General features: G+C 46.4%; 1 protein-coding gene across 1 annotated transcript in view; it reads left to right on the plus strand.

Annotated features, from left to right (window-relative positions):
* The first annotated feature begins 3,816 nt into the window (after positions 1–3,816).
* The window catches only part of SLCO5A1 (solute carrier organic anion transporter family member 5A1), a 120,329-nt gene continuing 104,339 nt past the window's right edge, over positions 3,817–19,806 (plus strand). Inside the window, exons 1-2 of the mRNA XM_066579040.1 lie at positions 3,817–3,939; positions 11,835–13,252. Of these exons, the coding sequence (XP_066435137.1) occupies positions 12,277–13,252 (976 nt within the window). The 5' untranslated portion in view covers positions 3,817–3,939; positions 11,835–12,276. The remainder of the gene's footprint in view (positions 3,940–11,834; positions 13,253–19,806) is intronic.

Genomic DNA, 19,806 nt, shown 5'->3' on the forward strand with positions numbered 1-19,806 from the left:
TATACAAATGATCACACAGACTAACTATATGGTCGACTTAACAACTGACTAACAACATATAGGAGTACACCGCGGATTTCTGCCACAGCTGTGGCAGGAGTTTCCTTCATCCCCGTGGGGACTGCAGAGATGAAGGAATCCTCTGCCATAGCTGTGGCAGAAGTCCAGGATGCTATCCCATCGCTGCTGCCAGCCCCAATGAAAGCAGTGGTTTTGTGGCAACCCCTGCAGCATGATTTTCAGGGAAGGGTTTGAAATACAAGCCCTTCCCTGAAAATCATCCCTAGCTGGTTGAAAAAAACAAAAAATAATCTTTACTCACCTCTCCACCGCTTAGACGCCTCCTCCGGCTGGCTCCCCTGCACTGCTGTCCAGCACTTTCAACAGGCGGGCATTTAAAAATCCCCACCTCCTGAAAGGGCTGTGCTGATTGGCTCATCCCTTAATCAATTACAGGCAGCCCTTAGCTATTCATCAATTGAAAGCAATGGGATAGCATCCTGGACTTCTGCCACAGCTGTGACAGCAGTCCGCGGTATACTCCTATGTTTTCAATGGGGCTAGCGCTGCTGCCGCTGGCCCCATTGAAAACACTGGCGATATCGCAACGTTTTTCTTGCGCTGTGAGGCGAGTGTTTTCACTCGCTCTCACAGCGCAAGACATAAAAACGCCAGTGGGTGTCCACCCTTACTGACAAACTCTCTGCACACTTTACTGTTCTGATCTGACTGAAATCTCACTGATTATCTTCTCACTATACCTATGACATGACTCCTCTCCTATCTCTCTGTCTCTCCTCACTCCCAACACATGCACGATTAACTGCTTCCCAACTGTCACTCCACTGACTTGCAGCCAATCAGAGTTCAATCTGCCGGCAACCAATCAAAATTAACTCTCCACCTGGCAGATTATTAATAGCTCTGTTGTAGAGCAAATTAAGTAGTGGGTAACCTGTGCTGGTTATACATCAACTGACCACCGCCATTTAAAAGCAAGGCGCTTTTGTAGGACCCATTTAGACCACTGCAATAGGTTTACCAGCATAAAAACATGTAGCACAACAGTAAATGCAGTGAGAACGCCGCCTAACTGCCCCCTCACTGTCTGGGCTTCATAATGATATCCCTGTTGTCTGTGAAGGTAAGTGCACCACTCAATCCTCTCCCAGCCACCTCACTCCCCTCAGTCTTCCCCCTGTCACCTCACTCCCTTCAGTCCTCTCCCCGCCAACTCACTCCCCTCAGTCTTCTCCCCGCCAACTCACTCCCCTCAGTCTTCTCCCCGCCAACACACTCCCCTCAGTCCTCTCCCCATCACCTCACTAGTTGTCTCCCCACCACCTCACTAGTCATCTCCCCGCCACCTCACTCCCCTCAGTCCTCTCCCCGCCACCTCACTCCCCTCAGTCCTTTTCCCGCCACCTCACTAGTCGTCTTCCTGCCACCTCACTCCCCTCAGTCTTCTCCCTGCCACCTCAATCCCCTCGGTCCTCTACCCGCCACCTCACTCCCCTCGGTCCTCTTCTGCCACCTCACTCCCCTCGGTCCTCTCCCTGTCACCTCACTCCCCTCGGTCCTTTTTCTGCCACCTCACTCCCCTCAATCCTCTTCCGGCCACCTCATTCCCCTTGGGCTTCTTCAAGCCACCTCATTCCCCTCGGTTTTTCCCCTGCCACCTCACTTCCCTTGGTCCTCTCCCTGCCGCCTCACTTCCCTTAGTCCTGTCCTGCCGCCTCACTTCCCTCGGTCCTCTCCCCGCCGCCTCACTCCCCTCGGTCCTCTCCCCGCCACCTCACTCCTCTCCCCGCCACCTCTCTCCCCTCAGTCCTCTCTCGGCCACCTCATTTCCCTCAGGCTTCTCTCGGCCACCTCATTCCCCTGGAACTTCTCCCGGCCACCTCATTCCCCTCGGTTTTTCCCCCATCACCTCACTCCCCTCGGTCCTCTCCCTTCCACCTCACTCTCCTCGGTCCTCTCCCCTCTACCTCACTCCCCTCGGTCCTCTCCCGGCCACCACACATCCCTTGGTCCTCTCCCAGCCACCTCACATCCCTTGGACCTCTCCTGCCGCCTCACTCTGCTCTGTCCTCTCCCGGCGTCCTCACTCCCCTTCAGTCCTCTGCCAGTCACCTCACTCCCCTCAGTCCTCTACCGGCCACCTCACAACCCTTCGTCCTCTCCCGCCACCTCACTCCCCTTCAGTCCTCTCCCAGCCACCTCACTCCCCTCGGTCCACCTCACTCCCCTCGGTCCCCTACCGGCCACCTCACAACCCTTCGTCCTCTACCGCCACCTCACTCCCCTTCAGTCCTCTCCCAGCCACCTCACTCCCCTCGGTCTTTTCCCCGCCACCTCATTCCCCTTCAGTCTTCTCCCCACCACTTCACTCCCCTTGGTCCTTTCCCAGCCACCTTACTCTCCTTCGGTCCTCTCCCGGCGACCTCACTCCCTTTCAGTCCTCTGCCAGTCACTTCACTCCCCTTCAATCCTCTCCCGGCCACCTAACATCCCTTTGTCCTCTCCCGCTGCCTCACTCCCCTCGGTACACTCTCCTACACCTCACTCCCCTCGGACCTCGCCCCTCTACCTCACATCCCTTGGTCTTCTCCCGCCGACTCACTCCCCTCGCTTCTCTCCTGCTGCCTCACTCCCCGCGGTCCTCTCTCCACCGCCTTACTCCCTTTGGTCCTCTCCCCGCCACGTCACTCATCTCCCTGCCGCCTCACTACCCTCAATCTTCTCCTCGCCGCCTCACTCTCCTCGGTCCTCTCCCGGCCACCTCACTCCCCTCGGCCTTTTCCCCACCACCAATACTCCACTTCAGTCCTCTCCCCACCACTTCAATCCCCTTGATCCTCTCCCGGCGACCTCACTCCCCTTCAGTCCTCTGCCAGTCACCTCACTCCCCTTCAGTCCTCTGCCAGCCACCTCACTCCGCTCGGTCCTCTCCCCTCCACCTCATTCCCCTCAGCCTTTTCCCCACCACCAATACTCCCCTTCAGTCCTCTCCCCACCACTTCACTCCCCTCGGTCCTCTCCCGCTGCCTCACTCCCCTTGGTCCTCTCTCCTCCACCTCACTCCCCTCGGTCCTCTCTCCTCCACCTCACTCCCCTCGGTCCTCTCCCTTCTACCTCATTCCCCTTGGTCCTCTCCCAGCCACCTCACATCGCTTGGTCCTCTCCCACCGCCTCACTCCTCTCCCTGCCGCCTTACCCCCCGCCGCCTAACTCTCCTCGGTCCTTTTCCCACCACCTCACTCTCCTCGGTCCTCTCCCGGCCACCTCACTCCGCTCAGTCTTTTCCCGGCCTCCTCACTCCCCTTTAGTCCTCTCCCCACCACTTCAATCCCCTTGGTCCTCTCCCAGCCACCTTACACCCCTTCGGTCCTCTCCCGGCGACCTCTTTCCCCTTCAGTCCACTGCTAGTCACCTCACTCCCCTTCAGTCCTCTCCCAGCCACCTCACTCGCCCTCGGTCCTCTCCCAGCCACCTCACTCCCCTTCGGTCCTCTCCCAGCCACCTCATTCCTCTCCCCACCACATCACTCTCCTCAGTCCTCTCCCGGCCACCTTACTCCCCTTCTGTCCTCTGCCTGCCACCTCACTCCCCTCAGCCCTGAGCACCAGCGGCGGGCGGAGCTCCTGACAGCAGGTGGGAGGAGCTAGGAGAGAACAGACGGGCAGTGGGAATGCAGCGGGCTGATTGGTTGCCTGTCTCTGCTCTCTTCTCTGTGATTGGCTGCGGCCGCTGCGCTTGCCCCTTCCATCCTACTAGAGCAGATTGTGAGGCAGAGCGGAGTGGCAGTGTGGCCGGAGAGCCGGGGAGCAGCGGCGGCACTCGGCAGCTCGGGGCATCTTCTGCTGCCCAGAGGACGAGCCTGTGCCCGGCGGAGCCCGCATGGTGACCAGGCACACACAGCGCGCACTGGCTCCCACGGTGAGTAGTTGAGCTCTGCTACATGTCGGCTTCCTTCACTTTAGTGTAACTCCATTCTAAAGTGCAGCGCTCCATCATTGTGCTGCTCCAGAGACAAAGGCACCAGCTGAGGATGGGATTACAGAGAGCATGGAACAAAGGGGCAATGCCTGCTACTGGTCGGGCACTTCACAGTAAGTGTGCTGAGGACAGATGGTGCATGCAGGAGCAAGGCAAGTATTTAACCCTTGCATGCCTGCAGCATGCTGCCCTGACATAGCAGAGCTGGCTGCAGCCCCCCTGAATACATTCTGTGCATTGTCGCCCCTATTAGATTACCGGCTCCTTCTCGCCATGTCCCATCCTAAAGCTTGCCAAGACACTTAATATGATCTCCTTGGAGAAAAGGAAAAGCAGTCAGAGCTATTTAAAATCAAGAACACTTGCAAGTCATAACTGCAGCTTAAAGGCGTGCGGAGTATTGTGCCGCCTGATAGTGAGCTCCGGGCTCTCCTCTGACAACGGCCCAGTGACCAAGTACGAGTCATTCATTGTGCCCAGCTCCGGGCATGGCATTTGGTTTCATTGTCTCTTCATTGGATCTTGCACGGTCCATCTGAAAAGTATAGTTGCAAACCGGCTGCGAATAACGAATATTGCTACTTGCGTGTTGGGATGCTGTGGGACATGGATGTGCTTAAAGGAAGTCCGACATGTTGTTTTTGACCCATTAATGCAATATAACTACGCATGTGCGTCTCAGCGAGGAATGCAGCAGTACCCTTCTTTTTTTTCAGCTGAGACTCCCATCTTGAGAGTCGTCTCCAAAGTTTTTCCCACGCTGTATGCAAATTAGCGGTTGATCATGCAATGGGTGGTCCACCTCTGTGATCACGCCGGGCTCTCTCCATGCCTACGATCATAGTACTAGCGATAGGTGTTGTAATAAGGATTCTGTTTCTTTAAGGCTGGGTCCACGCGGGGTCTGATTTGCAGTGGACTGACCGCGGCGGGCATTCTGCTGCAGATCAGACGCGGAATTCCACAGCGGAAACGGCGCTTAAAATTGATATGCTGTGGAATTGAATTCTCCACCGCATGTTAATTTCCGCACGGGCTTTGTGTGTGTTATTTCCGCAGCTTGTGAACAAGATTTTCAAAATCTCGCCCACTTTGCTACTACTGTAAATGCCAGCGGAATTCCCTTGCCGAAGGTCTACACGTAAATTCTGTGGCAAATCCACCCCATGTGTACCCCACCTTGGGAAACCTAAGGGGAGGAGGGATGATGCTGCTGTGACCGCTTGTTCCCGTGAGATGTCTCCTGGATGAAAGGTGGCCTCTTACAAGTTTTTGCCTGCTTCCTGGAAGTTGACAAGCAGAGTTGGTCAGGGAATTTTTTTTTTTAAAGGGGGGTTCCTGCACCCCAGGTTCATACCCAAGTTGTTGCTTCAGAAGCAGGACACGGTTACCACTTTCCCGCGGTCACAACAGGGCCCTCTTCTCACCCACATTCATGCCTTCAGTTGACTACGAGTCCTTTTAAACCAAGCGATTATCGTTTGAACGAGCCAACGGTGTCAGAGTTCATTGTTAGCTCGTTCAAACGAGAAGTCGTCCACATTCGCCATATAAGTCAATGAGAAGGACTGAACAAGCGCCGTTTGAACTGAAGGGTAAGCGAACGAGCCAACGATGATTTTTAGTCCTTCATTAAATGTCGTTGGATCACGTTTAAACTGAACGATCATCATTCACTTTCACTCTTTTGACCGCTTTACCGGTCCGTCCACGAACCACCATGTACCATACTGTGAAAAGGGATGGCACCTGGAGGACATCCCACATTGTACCCATGCCCTGCCACATGTTGTTCCCACTATCGCCCTTGCCCAATCAGTGTGTCCTTGGACTTTCCTTCAGCATGACTCTTCCAGCTCTGCTTGCTAGAGATGTCATGAGTTCCACCAAATGCGGCCTAACTGCACTCAGGAATCAGGTCGTGTGTGTTGTCATCCATGGGTCACAACGCATGCGCCAATCCCTCAGTGTGGTGCAGGCGCATTTGGTGGAACACTTGACGTCTCCAGCGGGCAGAGCTGGGGGTGTCATTCTGTAAAGAAGGAGCATATTCGATTGAGAGGCAGGCAGAGAGTCCGGGCCACCCTCAGAGCTGGAACATCATACGACCAATCACTAATTTGCAGATGGAGTGGAAAGAACTTTGGAGGCAATTTCTCAAGATGGGAGCAAAAAAATAAAGGTAGCGGCGCTGCATTCCTCTTTCAGTTCAAAAATAACATGACGGTCTTGGATGGAGATGTGACGTGTGTGTATGTATAGAAATATATATAAGAAATACATGGTTGCCGGAAGGTAAAGGGATTCTTAATGAAGATCCCAAGATGTAATATTTTTGTAGTCCACTCCTTTATTCTGACATCATGGTACGCTGGACATTATAATCATGTGTATTAGAGTAGGATATTCGCTTATTAAAGGGCTTCTCCAACAAGGAATTAGAACATCAAAGCCCTAAGAAAACAGAACCTTCATTTTCAAAGTAATATGAGAAGAAGCACGAGAGTGACGCAAACTCCACATGTATTGTGCAGGGCTGGTACACAGCCGGGCATTGTGCCCCTAGATTGCCCTTGGTGGATTGTATATTTTCAGCATGTAATATCTAGAAGTCTTAAGTGATCTGCTTTACGATGTCCTTGAAATGAACTTTCCTATACATGTAGGCAGATTGCCATGGTAACTTTTACGTGTAAAATACATATATGTCAGCTTCTTCAGCATATGATATATTCTAAGCAGCTATGGAAAATAATACTGATTTGCTGATAGACCTGGATTCCATATTATTGCTTCACTGTGAGGATTCTGTGTCTCTGAAATATAACCTTTATTGAGATTATAATCTAAAGTTCTTTATTTATAGATCTGACATGCACACGAAAAAAGTTCCTAAACAATAAGAACAGATAGAAATTAGCGGCAATGGGACCTGGGATGCAGCCCTTAGATAGCTTAGTCAGGTACCCTTGTGGCAATAATGATAAGATGCCACCTATAATATAGAGTACTAACTAGCTAGGTCCCGTATAGCACTATTTCCATACTATATTGTTTCTGGTGATTATCTTAAAAACGAGCGTTCCACTAAAGTGGTCAATATACTAGGTTGAAACATTCCAGTTTAAAATATAAGTTCCAGGTTCAACGCGTTTCCACTACAGTAAGGTAGTTTCATCAGGAACCTATCTACTTAATAGTGGAAAAACAGATTATGGATAAACCATCCTTCAATTTAGTAGATAGGCTTGATAATGCCGTCCAAACTGATAAAGAGTGAGGAGCACACTTCAGTACTATAAGGTTGAAGCTTGTATCCCAAAATACCCAACCCCCACCTCAAACCCTATCGGGAACAAAAATGACAAACTGGTAGCATCACCGGCCTTAGTGGTAGGCTATATTTTAGAGACACACAATCCTTACAGGGAAGAAACTTTAAAGCGATCTAGTTGATTCTTCTGCCCCAGTGAAATGGATTCCATATTAGGTGCCACTTCTCCATGTAGATAAGCATATGTCCCTAGGAGTATTCCTCCGTCATTATCTTACATACTTGCTATATTTAGAGCACCGTTTTCATATGCAGAACATTTTGTATCATAAAGCAAGTAGACTCCTCTATATGTCCGGTTTATCACGTTAAGAGAAAATGACTAGAGATGAGCGAGTATACTCGCTAAAGGCAATTGCTCGAGCGAGCATTGCCTTTAGCGAGTACCTGCCCGCTCGAGAGGAAAGGTTCGGGTGCCGGAGCGGTGAGTAGTGGCAGTCAGCAGGAGGGAGCGGGGGGAGAGGGAGAGAGAGATCTCCCCTCTGTTCCGCCCCGCTCTCCCCCGCAGCTCCGTGCCCGCCGCCGGCAGCCGAACCTTTTGCCTTGAGCGGGCAGGTACTCGCTAAGGGCAATGCTCGCTCGAGCAATTGCCTTTAGCGAGTATACTCGCTCATCTCTAAAAATGACCTGTTGTATAAATTTTAACTTTTATGTTAGATACATTGTTTAAGACTTTTGAGTGATTACTTTTTTTTTTTTTTTAATGGCACGATCCACATTTAAACAAAAAAATAATAAAAAATTTAGCTGTTTTCATATTGATCTCTAAGGATGGGTTCACTTGACCGTAATACATGCTGCGATTTTTTTTATTTATTTATTTTATATATATATATATATATATATATATATATATATATATGTATGTATGTATGAAGAATTCGTGCGTGAAAAACCGCTGGTGGGGGCTATTGGCGTCTCGTGTCTTTTACAGGAAAATGGCAAGCGCAACACAATGACAATACACTCGTGTGAGAACGGCCTAAATCTTCTAAAGGATGCTAAATAGAGATGAGCGAACCTACTCGGCCACGCCCCTTTTTCGCCCGAGCGCCGCGATTTTTGAGTACTTCCGTACTCGGGCGAAAAGATTCGGGGGGCGCCGTGGGTGAGTAGGGGGTTGCAGCGGGGAGTGGGGGGGGGGGGGGGGGGGAGAGAGGGCTCCCCCCCTGTTCCCCGCTGCTACCCCCCTGCTCCGCCACGCCTCCCCCCGGCACCCCCTGAATCTTTTCACCCGAGTACGGAAGTACTCGAAAATCGCGGCGCTTGATCGAGTAATTACTCAAAACGAGTATATTCGCTCATCTCTAATGCTAAAGGATCTTCTAAAGGATGCTAACTGCAGTTCATGTACAGGCAACAGAATGAAAAAAGATCTGGAAAAAACCCCAACTAGTATTGGAAAATGTTTACTATCTTATTTTAATGACTAAAAATATTCTAGGTGAGGCATTCCCTTTAAATTGAAGCTTGGGTCAAAAGCTGCTCTTTCTGCCCCCAATTTTTTTTTTTACTTGGGGAGGGAGGTTCCCTATTCAGCATCTTCCAGATCATAAACTACTATAAAGAAAGTATGCCGCACCAGAAATACCAAAAAAATGGAAAAAAGTTCATTGTAGATAAAAAGCACATACAATTGATCTCTTCTCTCTTCTCTCTCTTTCACCCCCGTTGCCCCCCGGATCTTTTCGGAGGAGTAGGCCGTTACTCGAAAAGACCGATGCTTGCTCGAGTAATTGCCTTAACCGAGCATGCTCGCTCATAACTAGAGCTTATCCAGGCTGTCCTCTGTAGAGAAGCTATCCTGTGGTGTCTATGAGAGGGAGGGGGTGAGGTCATAAACTAAGTTGCTTTTTTTTTTTTTTGCCTAAATTTACACTTTAAAGTTTTGATGATGTTAATGCGATTGACAAGTGTCCCGGTTTCCAGAGACTGGAGAAGACTTTGAAGCTAAATCCCTTGAACATTGTACGCCCACACAGTTCTGTGGATCTGAACCTGTTTCCGAAGAGGAAGATGCCAAATAGACCGAATAGATAATGGAAAGGCGCTGTCGGTTATACCTGTATCTCACATTTTGGGGTTCTGTCATTTATTAGAGGCTGTTGCAGTTATTGCTGGAATGCTAAGTATAATACTGTTATATACTGTGGTTTTCTGTAATGTATTTAAACTCCTGTTCAGCAACCAGAAATTAACACTTTAAAATTTTAATATATTAGTGGCCTCTTACATAACGTGGTTTCATACCAAGTACACCCCTTCATGACAATGGTGTTTGCTAATAGCAGCGTCCTCTTTAAGCAGGATAAAGAGCCCTGATACACTGCAAAAATTGGTCGGCAATGGTTGGAGGAACATGACCAAGAGTTCGTGGTTATGACTCGTCTTCCAACTTCCCCAGATTTCAATCCCGACTGAGCGTCTGTGGGATGTACTGGTAAAATACATCTGATCCACGGAGGACCCAAACTCACAGCTTGGTGAAATGACATTCTCTACTGAAAGGATGGAGCTATACTTTCCATTGTAAAATTGGAGATGCAGGCTAATGAGGTCTCCATCTCAAATATTCACCCTTATGATTCCATCCTGGTTTGCGGCCTTATACAGCTTTTTGCATACAAGTCAGAAAACGGTGGATCCAGCACTGAAGAGGAAAAATGACGTGTGAATAGAGCCTAATAATTCAAAGGTTCTGCTTTGTTGTCAAGAGTATGGAAGGTCATTCCCGAACAAATCGCCCAAGGGGTGACCAACACCCTGATTTCTACACCTGCACAATTATTCATTACTAGAGTTGAGCGAACATACTCTGCCGAGCTTGATGCTCGTTCGACTATTAGCGTACTCGATGGTGCTCCGTTACTCGAACGAGCATCAAGCCGTGTTCGACCCCAGCCCCGTTTTTGACTCTTCCCCCGCTGTGACGTGCCTGTTTTGGCCCCTCCCTGCTGCAACGCAGCGCGTGTCATTGGCAAATTTTTTGTCTGGTAGGCGAGAGAGAGAAGAGAGAGAGACGGACGAACCTAAGAAAGCAAAAAAAAAAAGCTCGGCACCCGGCGTCCCACATACAAAAATGCTTGAGTCTCCCATTGTAGTCAATGGGGTTCGTTACTGGAGTAGAGCTTTCGAATTTTACGAATAACGCGGACCCGCCCATTTGGGTGCTCGCTCATCTCTATTCATTACTAAAGTGTATATAAAATTTTCAATTTTCAGACTTACAGGGTCAAAAAGTACAGAGGGGCAGTTTTTCAAAGGTCACTGAGAACCATAATATTTCATAATTCACATGTTGAAAACTATTGGGTGTGGGACGTTGTGCACTGTGTCATTTAATATGTACATTTATGCCGTATTTTCACTAACACTATAATTCCACTATAATTGAAGAAAAATGATAGGGTTTTTTTTTGCAATTGAGCCATTCCAGAGAGTAAGGCGTGTGTGTGTGTGTTTTATTTATATATATATATATATATATATATATATATATATATAATCATACATTGAGGTTCCTTGCCACAAAATGTTAGGAAGGTTTTCTTTGTAGTATTTGAGAGGAAAAAAAAAACATTTTAAGGGTAACAAATATGACAAAATACCCCTGAATATGCTTCATATCATCAATTGGGTGAGAAATCACCTTTTGGACCTGTAATTTGTTCAGCTAAACCATAATTAAATAATGACATTTCTTAATTATTTATTGTCAATTCTGTCTACATAATTTGACGCTTTGCACATCCCAATAGTTTCTAAGATATGAATGATCAAAAATTGTCGTTTTCATTGACCTTTGAAAATTGACCCCGTAACCCAATGAGTCTCAAAATTGAAATTTGTGTAGACATTGAAGTACTGAACAAATATTCAAAGTTTTGTAAAAATCGGAGATGGTTGGGTGTTACCTCTTGGGTGCTTTGTCCTGCAATGACCCTGAAATAAAGAATGTTTAGAAGTAAATTTGCATGAGACAAGTCACTGTGAATTAGGTTTGTCATGTTAAATTACTCTCACAACACGATTTTATCTCCAGCTTTGGCTCGGTCTCCGTTTCCATCTTCTAGGTAGATCATTGCTTAGTCACAAAAACCTTGATGGAACCGTAATGTTTGATTCGTGAGAGGGAGACCTCTTCGGTCTCTGTTTCGCTAGGTTTCCATCCCTTATGCACTGGATAGAAAATTGCCTTCCAGCTACTTGCAACTACGGTAATTTATATATATTACAAAGCTTCAGCTACTAGGAAGTCTGAAGGCATTCCCTATAGAGACATTTGCCCCACAGTGGACAAATCAAACAAATGGCTATCATTCCTCATTGTGTTCTGCATGAAAAACTTTCCTTGTAGTCGTGCTTTTTTTTAAAAAAAAAATTTTGAGCAATAAAGAAGAGTTAGCACATATAGCACTTAAGATTCCCATAAGCCTTGGCCGTGTTTTGCTGACGGAAGCACAGTGCTGACCTTCTTTACTCTTTTCCCTCTGCATTACAGATCAGCACAATTGCCAGTGGAGACATTTACTGGAGACAATGGGAACGAAAGAACTGCTGTCTGCGGTGGAACCCGAGAAGTGAAAGATGACAGTGATTGCGGAATGGCAACGTATTGTATCACAGCTTGAGGCCTCGTCTTTTGTAATGCCTCTTCTTCGTTGAGCATCATCTTATCCGGATGGAACAGTTTACAGGAAATCGGAGCAGGGACAGCTGCCTGGCTGTTTTTCTGTTAATCCTGAGGACATCTATTCTAAAGACTATCAAGTTCATCATAACACCTTTATGGATAATAGAAGCCCAGTGTCGAATCACTGTTGTTCTATAGGATGGCGAACCGTGAAGTTCTGTGAAATGGTTTGGATTATAACATTAGTGCTTTAATACATTTTTCTATCATTTCACATTTTAGTTGTTGTAACAAGGAATATTTTCTGGCCATGGCCTTGCAAGATCCGAGTCCTCGATTCAGTGTCACCTATCACTCTAGCGATGGTCATAATGATGAACAAGCGGGACCTTTAGAAAAAAATGACACTTATAGATCACTGAGTTTGCCCGTCTTGAATGGGTTTTGTAAGACAAACTTTCAAGAATTTCAGCCGATGGTAGTCGATACGTCGCAGACGGCAGTTATTGGAAAAAAAAGTTTTTTACATAGTCAAAGAGAATCGAACTTGAAACCTGGCCATCACAGGACCCTATCATCTCAAAGCAGCGCACCTTCTTCTAGGACAATCTTTTCTTTCGCAGCGTCTGGCTTCTTAGCTTCAGAGAGGGCAGAATGCAGTAGCAGCATTAACAATAAAAAAGGCATTTCTCCATCAGTAACCCTCTCTACAATAAAAAGCAGCCAGGGTCTTCGCATAGCGCTGACGGATTCTCGATGCTTTCTTGTCTGTATGTGCTTCTTGACCTTCATCCAGTCATTGATGGTTTCTGGTTACTTAAGTAGTGTGATTACGACTATTGAAAGGAGGTATAGTCTAAAGAGCTCGGAGTCTGGTCTTTTGGTGAGCTGTTTTGATATTGGTAGCCTTGTAGTGGTGGTTTTCATCAGTTACTTTGGTGGACGAGGACGTAGACCACGTTGGCTCGCCATTGGTGGCTTACTTATCGCTGTTGGAGCAGCTCTGTTTTCCTTACCTCATTTCATCTCTCCACCATATCAAATTCAGGAGCTGAACTCTTCTGTTTCAAATGAAGGGTTGTGCACAAGTGGCAATACGACTGCCAAAGATCCTTTAGAGTTATCAATGTGTCCTGGAAACTCGGGTGGAAAAGACCATTCTCTCTATGTAGCTTTATTCATCTGTGCGCAGATTCTCATTGGCATGGGATCCACTCCAATCTATACTCTGGGCCCAACCTACTTAGATGACAATGTTAAGAAGGACAATGCTTCCCTTTACTTAGGTAAGTGTTATAAAGCGCTGGTTTGCTTTTGAAATACTATTGTTTTGGGCATTACAATTGCAATAACCATTATTGAGGCGCAGTCAGAGGGGAACAAGAAAGTCACGTGATCCAGGGGGTATTTGATTGCCATTGTATGGTCAAGAGGGATATTTTTACCCTATAAGGCAAAACTAGAAACTATTGCCAAATGTCATTTTTTTTTTTTTATCTCTCTGTGGATTAAATTGCTCGGTATGAGAGAGGCTGAATTTGATGGACTTATGTCTGGATGTGTAACTATTGAGTACTTGTTATCTTAGGGCCTATTCTCATGACTGTATATTCGGTTCATGTGCTGTCTGAGTCTACAGAAGCCTAGACCTGGACAGCACACTGATTCATAATGGCCAGTGAGGCTGTTCAGATGTATGTTGGTTTTCTTTTTCTTTTCTTTTTTTCACATAGGACATTGGGCTCTGTGAAAACATTGCTGCATGTCCTTTCTTGGTCTGTTTTCATGCACAAGAATAGAGCATGCAACATTAAAGGGCCAATCCAGCGAAAACACATTTTTCCATCCCTTGCGTCCTGCTGGGGAGACAGGTTTTTATTGCCATTACCTTCTATATTCACCTAAATAAGCTACAGGCCATAAGTATACAGCCAGGAGGTTGAGCTGTGATCTCCTCTATTATCACTGTGTGATAGGCATCTCTATTCATCATCAGTAACTGCGATGGGAGTTCCTGTGTCCACCTCTAGGTAGTTTCTGTAGTAGCATCTATGTAACAGCATAGAAGACTGAGAAACTAATTTCAGACAGCATAACCCAAAGTAAATCTAAGCTGGTCAGAATTGAGATCACATGACCATCTGAGAAAATGGAGACCAGAAGTTTCAGATACAAAGGAAAAACTAACCACGGTAACCGTAACTCACTTATATATATTGTGGGGGTAGCTAAATAACAAGTGAAAAAAAAAATCATTGGAGTGGCCCTTTAAAGGCTCTGTGAACATCAAGCAGCACACAGATAGCATCCGTTTGCTGTTCGATGTGTTTTGCATCTGGTTTGGGGACAGCATGAGGCTTTATGATTGGGCAAGAACATCTCTAGGAACTTTAGATTGCCTGATCATTGGGACTTGTTAAGGTTCTGCTGATCAGCTGATAAATGGGAGAATGCTAGTTTCTTGTGTGATCGCATCTTTGATCATTGTTGGTGGTACATAAAGAGAGATTGTGTTGCCAATGATGATGGAACTCTGTAGGGGATGAATGATCGTATGAAGGATTATTTGTTCTCCTGAGAGTCTGAATCGGCCTCTGTAAAAATCAGGTAAATGAGCATCGATCCTGTTAATCAGCGCTTGTTTCATGACCCAGATTTGGTTCTTTCAGAAGCCAATATGACTTTCTAATGTTAAAATCGCATTGCACGATAATCGCACTGCGTTTTTACATTAGAAAGTCCAATTAACCTCTGTGTTAAACACAGCAAAATTTTTTTTATTTTTTTTTATTTATTTTTTTTTTAACATTTGAAAGTCCTGTTGACTTTCCCTGAAATAATTGCACAACAAAAATCGCGAGTGGCGGCAATGATTTTGCAAGAAAAAGCAGCACTGGCGCTCAAACATCGTGGGGAAAAAAAGACACGATTTTTGCTGCCATTTTCTCGTGGCAAAATGCCGATCGCCCCGCATGGAGCGAAGTCTTTTTATTTGTCCATTGATCGCATGCGATTTACATTCCAAGATTACTGCTTGAATTGTGTGTATTGGGGCAGATGAGCCAACATGTAGGAGGGCTCTGATACAATGTTGCAGATAACTTGGGCTGCAGTATCTAACGATTTGTCATCAGTATTTGTAAACCAAAATCAGGATTTAGTCCAAAACATGGAAAAGGGACAAACCTTTTCATTCTATTAGTTTATGTTCCGCTGCTGGCGTGGGCTCGCAAATACAGACGCCGAATACTGAACCAATAGGGGATCCATTTATTTAAAGGGAACCTGTCCTCAATATCCAGCCTATTCAACTGCCCACAGTGGCAGAATACTGACATACACCAAAACAGATATATGTCAGTTTATTGCATAACCGCAGAGCTATTATTTTTACATTTTCCGTGTCATACGCCAATGGTTGCAGACCGCCCACTAGGTGGGCCAGACCATGGCGTCTATGGGCAAGAATTGACTCTGTTGATGTCTATTACATCTCCATTATGTCACACCAGCAGAGAGGCGGCGGGTTAAGTGAGAAACTCCAGATTGGTCAGCAGCCCTATGTATATAGTGCAAAAAAATTTGAAAGCTGTATTTTCGAAGGTATGCAATTTTCAATATAAAAAAAAAAGTAAGGCTGCCTGCACGTGGGCGGATTTGCATTGAGGAATCCGGAGCGGATGGGGTTTTCTGAGATTGCATAGGGCGAAAAAGTGTGTGTGTGTGTGCGCGTGGGGGTTGCCCTTTAATACTATATGAAGGCTATTAGACCGGCTGTTCTGCTATTTATAATCCAGGACACATTGGAATTTGCAGGCGCTTGCCGCTGGTATAGCTCATGCAAATCAGATATCCCATGCCATTCATTTTTAGTTTTAACGCTAGCCTTAAAGGAAGTAAAATATCACATTTCCTTTGTTCTTCCTTGACATCTATCTGATACATCCCATTACCTCAAACGCATTGATCCTGAATTTTTAAGATTCTGGTGTAAAAGCGGCAGCAAGGTCATGTGCTGAGGCTGCAGGGATTAAAGTTGCATTAGTAAAACTAGGAATGATAAAAGTGTCACATGATAGTCTAGCGGCTGGGGAAAATCAATAATAGAATAAATAAGAAAATCTAATAAATGTATGGCAACCATTCCCCAAATATGTCAAGAGTTATAATGCTTTTCTCCCTTCTGACCCTGTAATACCCGACCCTGCGGACTGAGGGGGGGATCCTTACATCCAATAAAAAGAAATGCAAAAGTTTAGAAAGCTTTTGGATTTAATCGCTTAATCCCTAATAAAGCCAAGATGGGATAAACAAAGCTACAATTTACCAGGTAAAGGTAAAGTCTCGTGATGCAAGCACCTTGTGACGTTTTCTCTGCAGCCTGCTTTTACGGGGTTTCCCATTGCCTTCCCCAGTCATCTTTTTACTGCCTGAGCAAGCTGGGTACTCATTTTACCAATCACGGAAGGATGCAAGGCGAACTGTGAGCCAGCTACCTGGACCCTGCAGTGTTTGAACCTGCAACCTTCATGTCGTCGGAGAGAGCTTGGGACTGCATTTCTGCTGCCTTAACACTCTTGTGTCCACTTGCAAACTTACGACTAAGGGCGCCCACCCACTGGCGATTTTTTTTTTTTTTTTTTTTTTTTTTTTTTTTTTTCCCTGCGAAATTCGCAGCATTTTTTTCTCTGCAGGGGTCTATGGGACTTGTAATGTTAAAATCGCGATCGCGCAAAATCGCAATTTCGCGGTAAATTGCGATTTTGCGCGATCGCGATTTTAACATTACAAGTCCCATAGACCCCTGCAGAGAAAAAAATGCTGCGAATTTCGCAGGGAAAAAAATCGCCAGTGGGTGGGCGCCCTAAGGGTGGACACCCACTGGCGTTTTTTTCTCCACTGCTCTGCGAGAGTATAGTTAAAGTCTCGCAGCTCAGTGCGAGAAAAAAAACGGCATGACGCCGAGATGGAGAATGCCGGGGACCGCGGGGATGAAGGAATCCTCTGCCACAGCTGTCACAGCTGTGGCAGAAGTCCCCGACATTCTATCCCATTGCTTTCAATGGGATCGGCACTGCTGCCGATCCCATTGAAAGCAATGGTTCAGCCAAGCCCTGCAGTAAGATTATCGGGGAAGGGCTTGAAATTTAAGCCCTTCACCGATAATCAGCAAAAAGTGTTTAAAAAAAAATATTACTCACCTCTCCGGCGCTCAGACGCGTCCTCCTGCTGGCTTAAATATAGCTATTCATGAATGAATAGCTAAGTAGATGCTATTGGCTGAGCCCTCAGCCAATCTGCACAGCCCTTTCAGGAGGCGGGGATTTTTAAATCCCCGACTGCTGAAAGGGCTTAATAGCAGTGCAGGGGAGCCAGCAGGAGGACGCGTCTGAGCGCCGGAGAGGTGAGTAATAATTTTTTTTTTTTTTTTTTACTACTTATTGATGATTATCGGGAAGGGCTTATATTTCAAGCCCTTCCCCGATAATCATTCCGCGGGGCTTGACAAAGCAGTGCTTTCAATGGGATCGCAGCAGTGCCAATCCCAATGAAAGCAATGGGATAGAATGCCGCAGACTTCTGCCACAGCTGTGGCAGAGGGTTCCTTCAAAGGAAACTCCTGCCACAGCTGTCACAGCTGTGGCAGAAGTCCGCGGCATTCTCCCTATGTTTTCAAAGGGGCTAGCGCTGCTGCCGCTGGCCCCATTGAAACCACTTGCGATATGCCGGTTCTATACCGGCGTCTTTTCTGCGCTGCGAGGCAAGAGTTTTCTCCTGCTCTCGCAGTGCTAGAAAGAGAAAATCGCAAGTGAGCGTCCACCCTAACTCTGTTGCAGACCACAGTTATTCCAGTTAAATAGACAAGGGAATCTGGTGGCTGAGCCATGTACAGGGATGTCCATAGGAATGCTGTATAAATAAGTCATTTTTATGAAATACAGGGAGAACCTACAAACAGAAGATGTCAGATTTGAACCTGGGGACCCTTGTACTGCAAGGCAACTGCAGGTATGCACAGATGTCGGCTCGGCAAAGGGTCGGACTCCTGTATGTGGAATCCGACCCGGTTGTGTGCAGCCGGCCTTGGGGTCCTTTTACACATTCCCATGATCGTCTAGATTTTCGCTGGGTCATGGGAATCTGGTTGATTTATCGCTCATTGTCAATGCTTGCAGTGACTGAACTAATTCATTCAGTTTCTATGTGTACAGTAACTGAATGACGATCGGCCCGTTTAAATAGTCGGTTGTTCACCCGTGAACGACTGCCTGTTTACTGTGAATAGAGGCGGATGGGCTTCAATTCACGGAGCACAAATCGCTCCTGATTTAAATTGCTGGGATGACTTATTCCATTTGAAAGGACTATTAAAGGGGTTTTGTCATTAGAAAACAAAAAATCTATACTCCCCTATTCCTCCCCCGTCATTCTTCTTACTGCATCTTCTTCTCACCGATCTTCTCCTGTCTCCTGCAGTCCCCCCGGGTCACCTCACCTTCAGACGGCCAATGATTCTTCTTCTTCCGGTGACGAGGGGCCCATTCACAGGCATTCTCCTATCTGCAGGGCAATGTACCCAGTCACTAGTGATGTAACATTCACAGCCTAGCAGGGAGTGCCGAGCTATTGCTGAGACTGCGCATGCACGGGGTCTAGCAACAATAGTATAGGAACACTTTTGGCAAGACAGTGCAGCCTTGGCAATAGCTCGGCATTCCTTCCGAGGCAGTGAACGTTACGTCACTAGTGACGTAACCTACACTGACCTGCCTGAAGGAGAATAAAGAGAATGGACGCTCCAAAAAAGGAAGAAGTGGATCCGGCCGGCTGGAGGTGAGGTAACCCGAGGACTGGAGGAGACCGGAGAAGATCGGGGAGTAGAAGATGCGGTAAGAAGGCTGGCTGGGGAGGAATAGGTAAGTATAGATTATTATTATTTTTTTTTTAAATGACAGAACCACTTTAATGTTAGAAATTCTTATTCAACTTAAATAGTTTTCCTTCGGTTATTGTAGCACTGGAACAAGCATTCTCCATACCTTTGTGCAACGCTGGAAAGATCTCTTTTGCCCCTGAATAGGCTTTGCTGTGTACACCCTGGATATAAATACAATATATGTATAGCCTGACACCATATAGCAGCAGTCTGGCACTTTTCATCACTATATTGCGCATCTATTTTACCGCCTATTTGTGAGCTTTATGTCAATGAGCAATTTTACTTCCAGCAAGATGGCGCACCGCCTACCACCTGCCATCTCCATGACTTCCTGCCAGGACGTTGGTGCTTTTGAATTCTCTTCTCATTCCTCTTACTAAATACCCCTTGACTTCTACCTATGGGGACCATAAAGGATATGATATGCTGGAAAAACCCGCTACACTGTATGCACTATAGGGAGAAATTGAAATGTAGTCCAGACGTTCACTGATATCGGAAGTGACTGGATGTTAATGGTGGCCACTTTGAGCACCTAATGTGATTGCAGAAGTCAAACGTGACTTACAGCCTTTCATGTCTGTATAAATCTAGTAACAAAGCTTCTGTGCAGATACTTTTCATGTTATATTGGGCTACCCTGTATATATAAATATGAATGTAATCACAATGGAAAATCCCCATCTAGACAGATGGCCTAAACACCAGTGCTTGGGCTAAACGAGCTCATGATAAAAAGATCTTGGCAAAAACTACATTGGGTATGGCGAATGAACCAAGATCTATGTATCCTGGGATTCTTCAGCCCCAGCGCTGGTGTATAGTCAAGTTGTGCATTCATTATTATATACAGTCATTGTAAAAATAAAAACAAGAACCTAGAAGTCAAATAAACCTTTC

The sequence above is a fragment of the Eleutherodactylus coqui genome, chromosome 9, assembly GCF_035609145.1.
Source record: "Eleutherodactylus coqui strain aEleCoq1 chromosome 9, aEleCoq1.hap1, whole genome shotgun sequence".
NCBI classification, from domain to species: domain Eukaryota; kingdom Metazoa; phylum Chordata; class Amphibia; order Anura; family Eleutherodactylidae; genus Eleutherodactylus; species Eleutherodactylus coqui.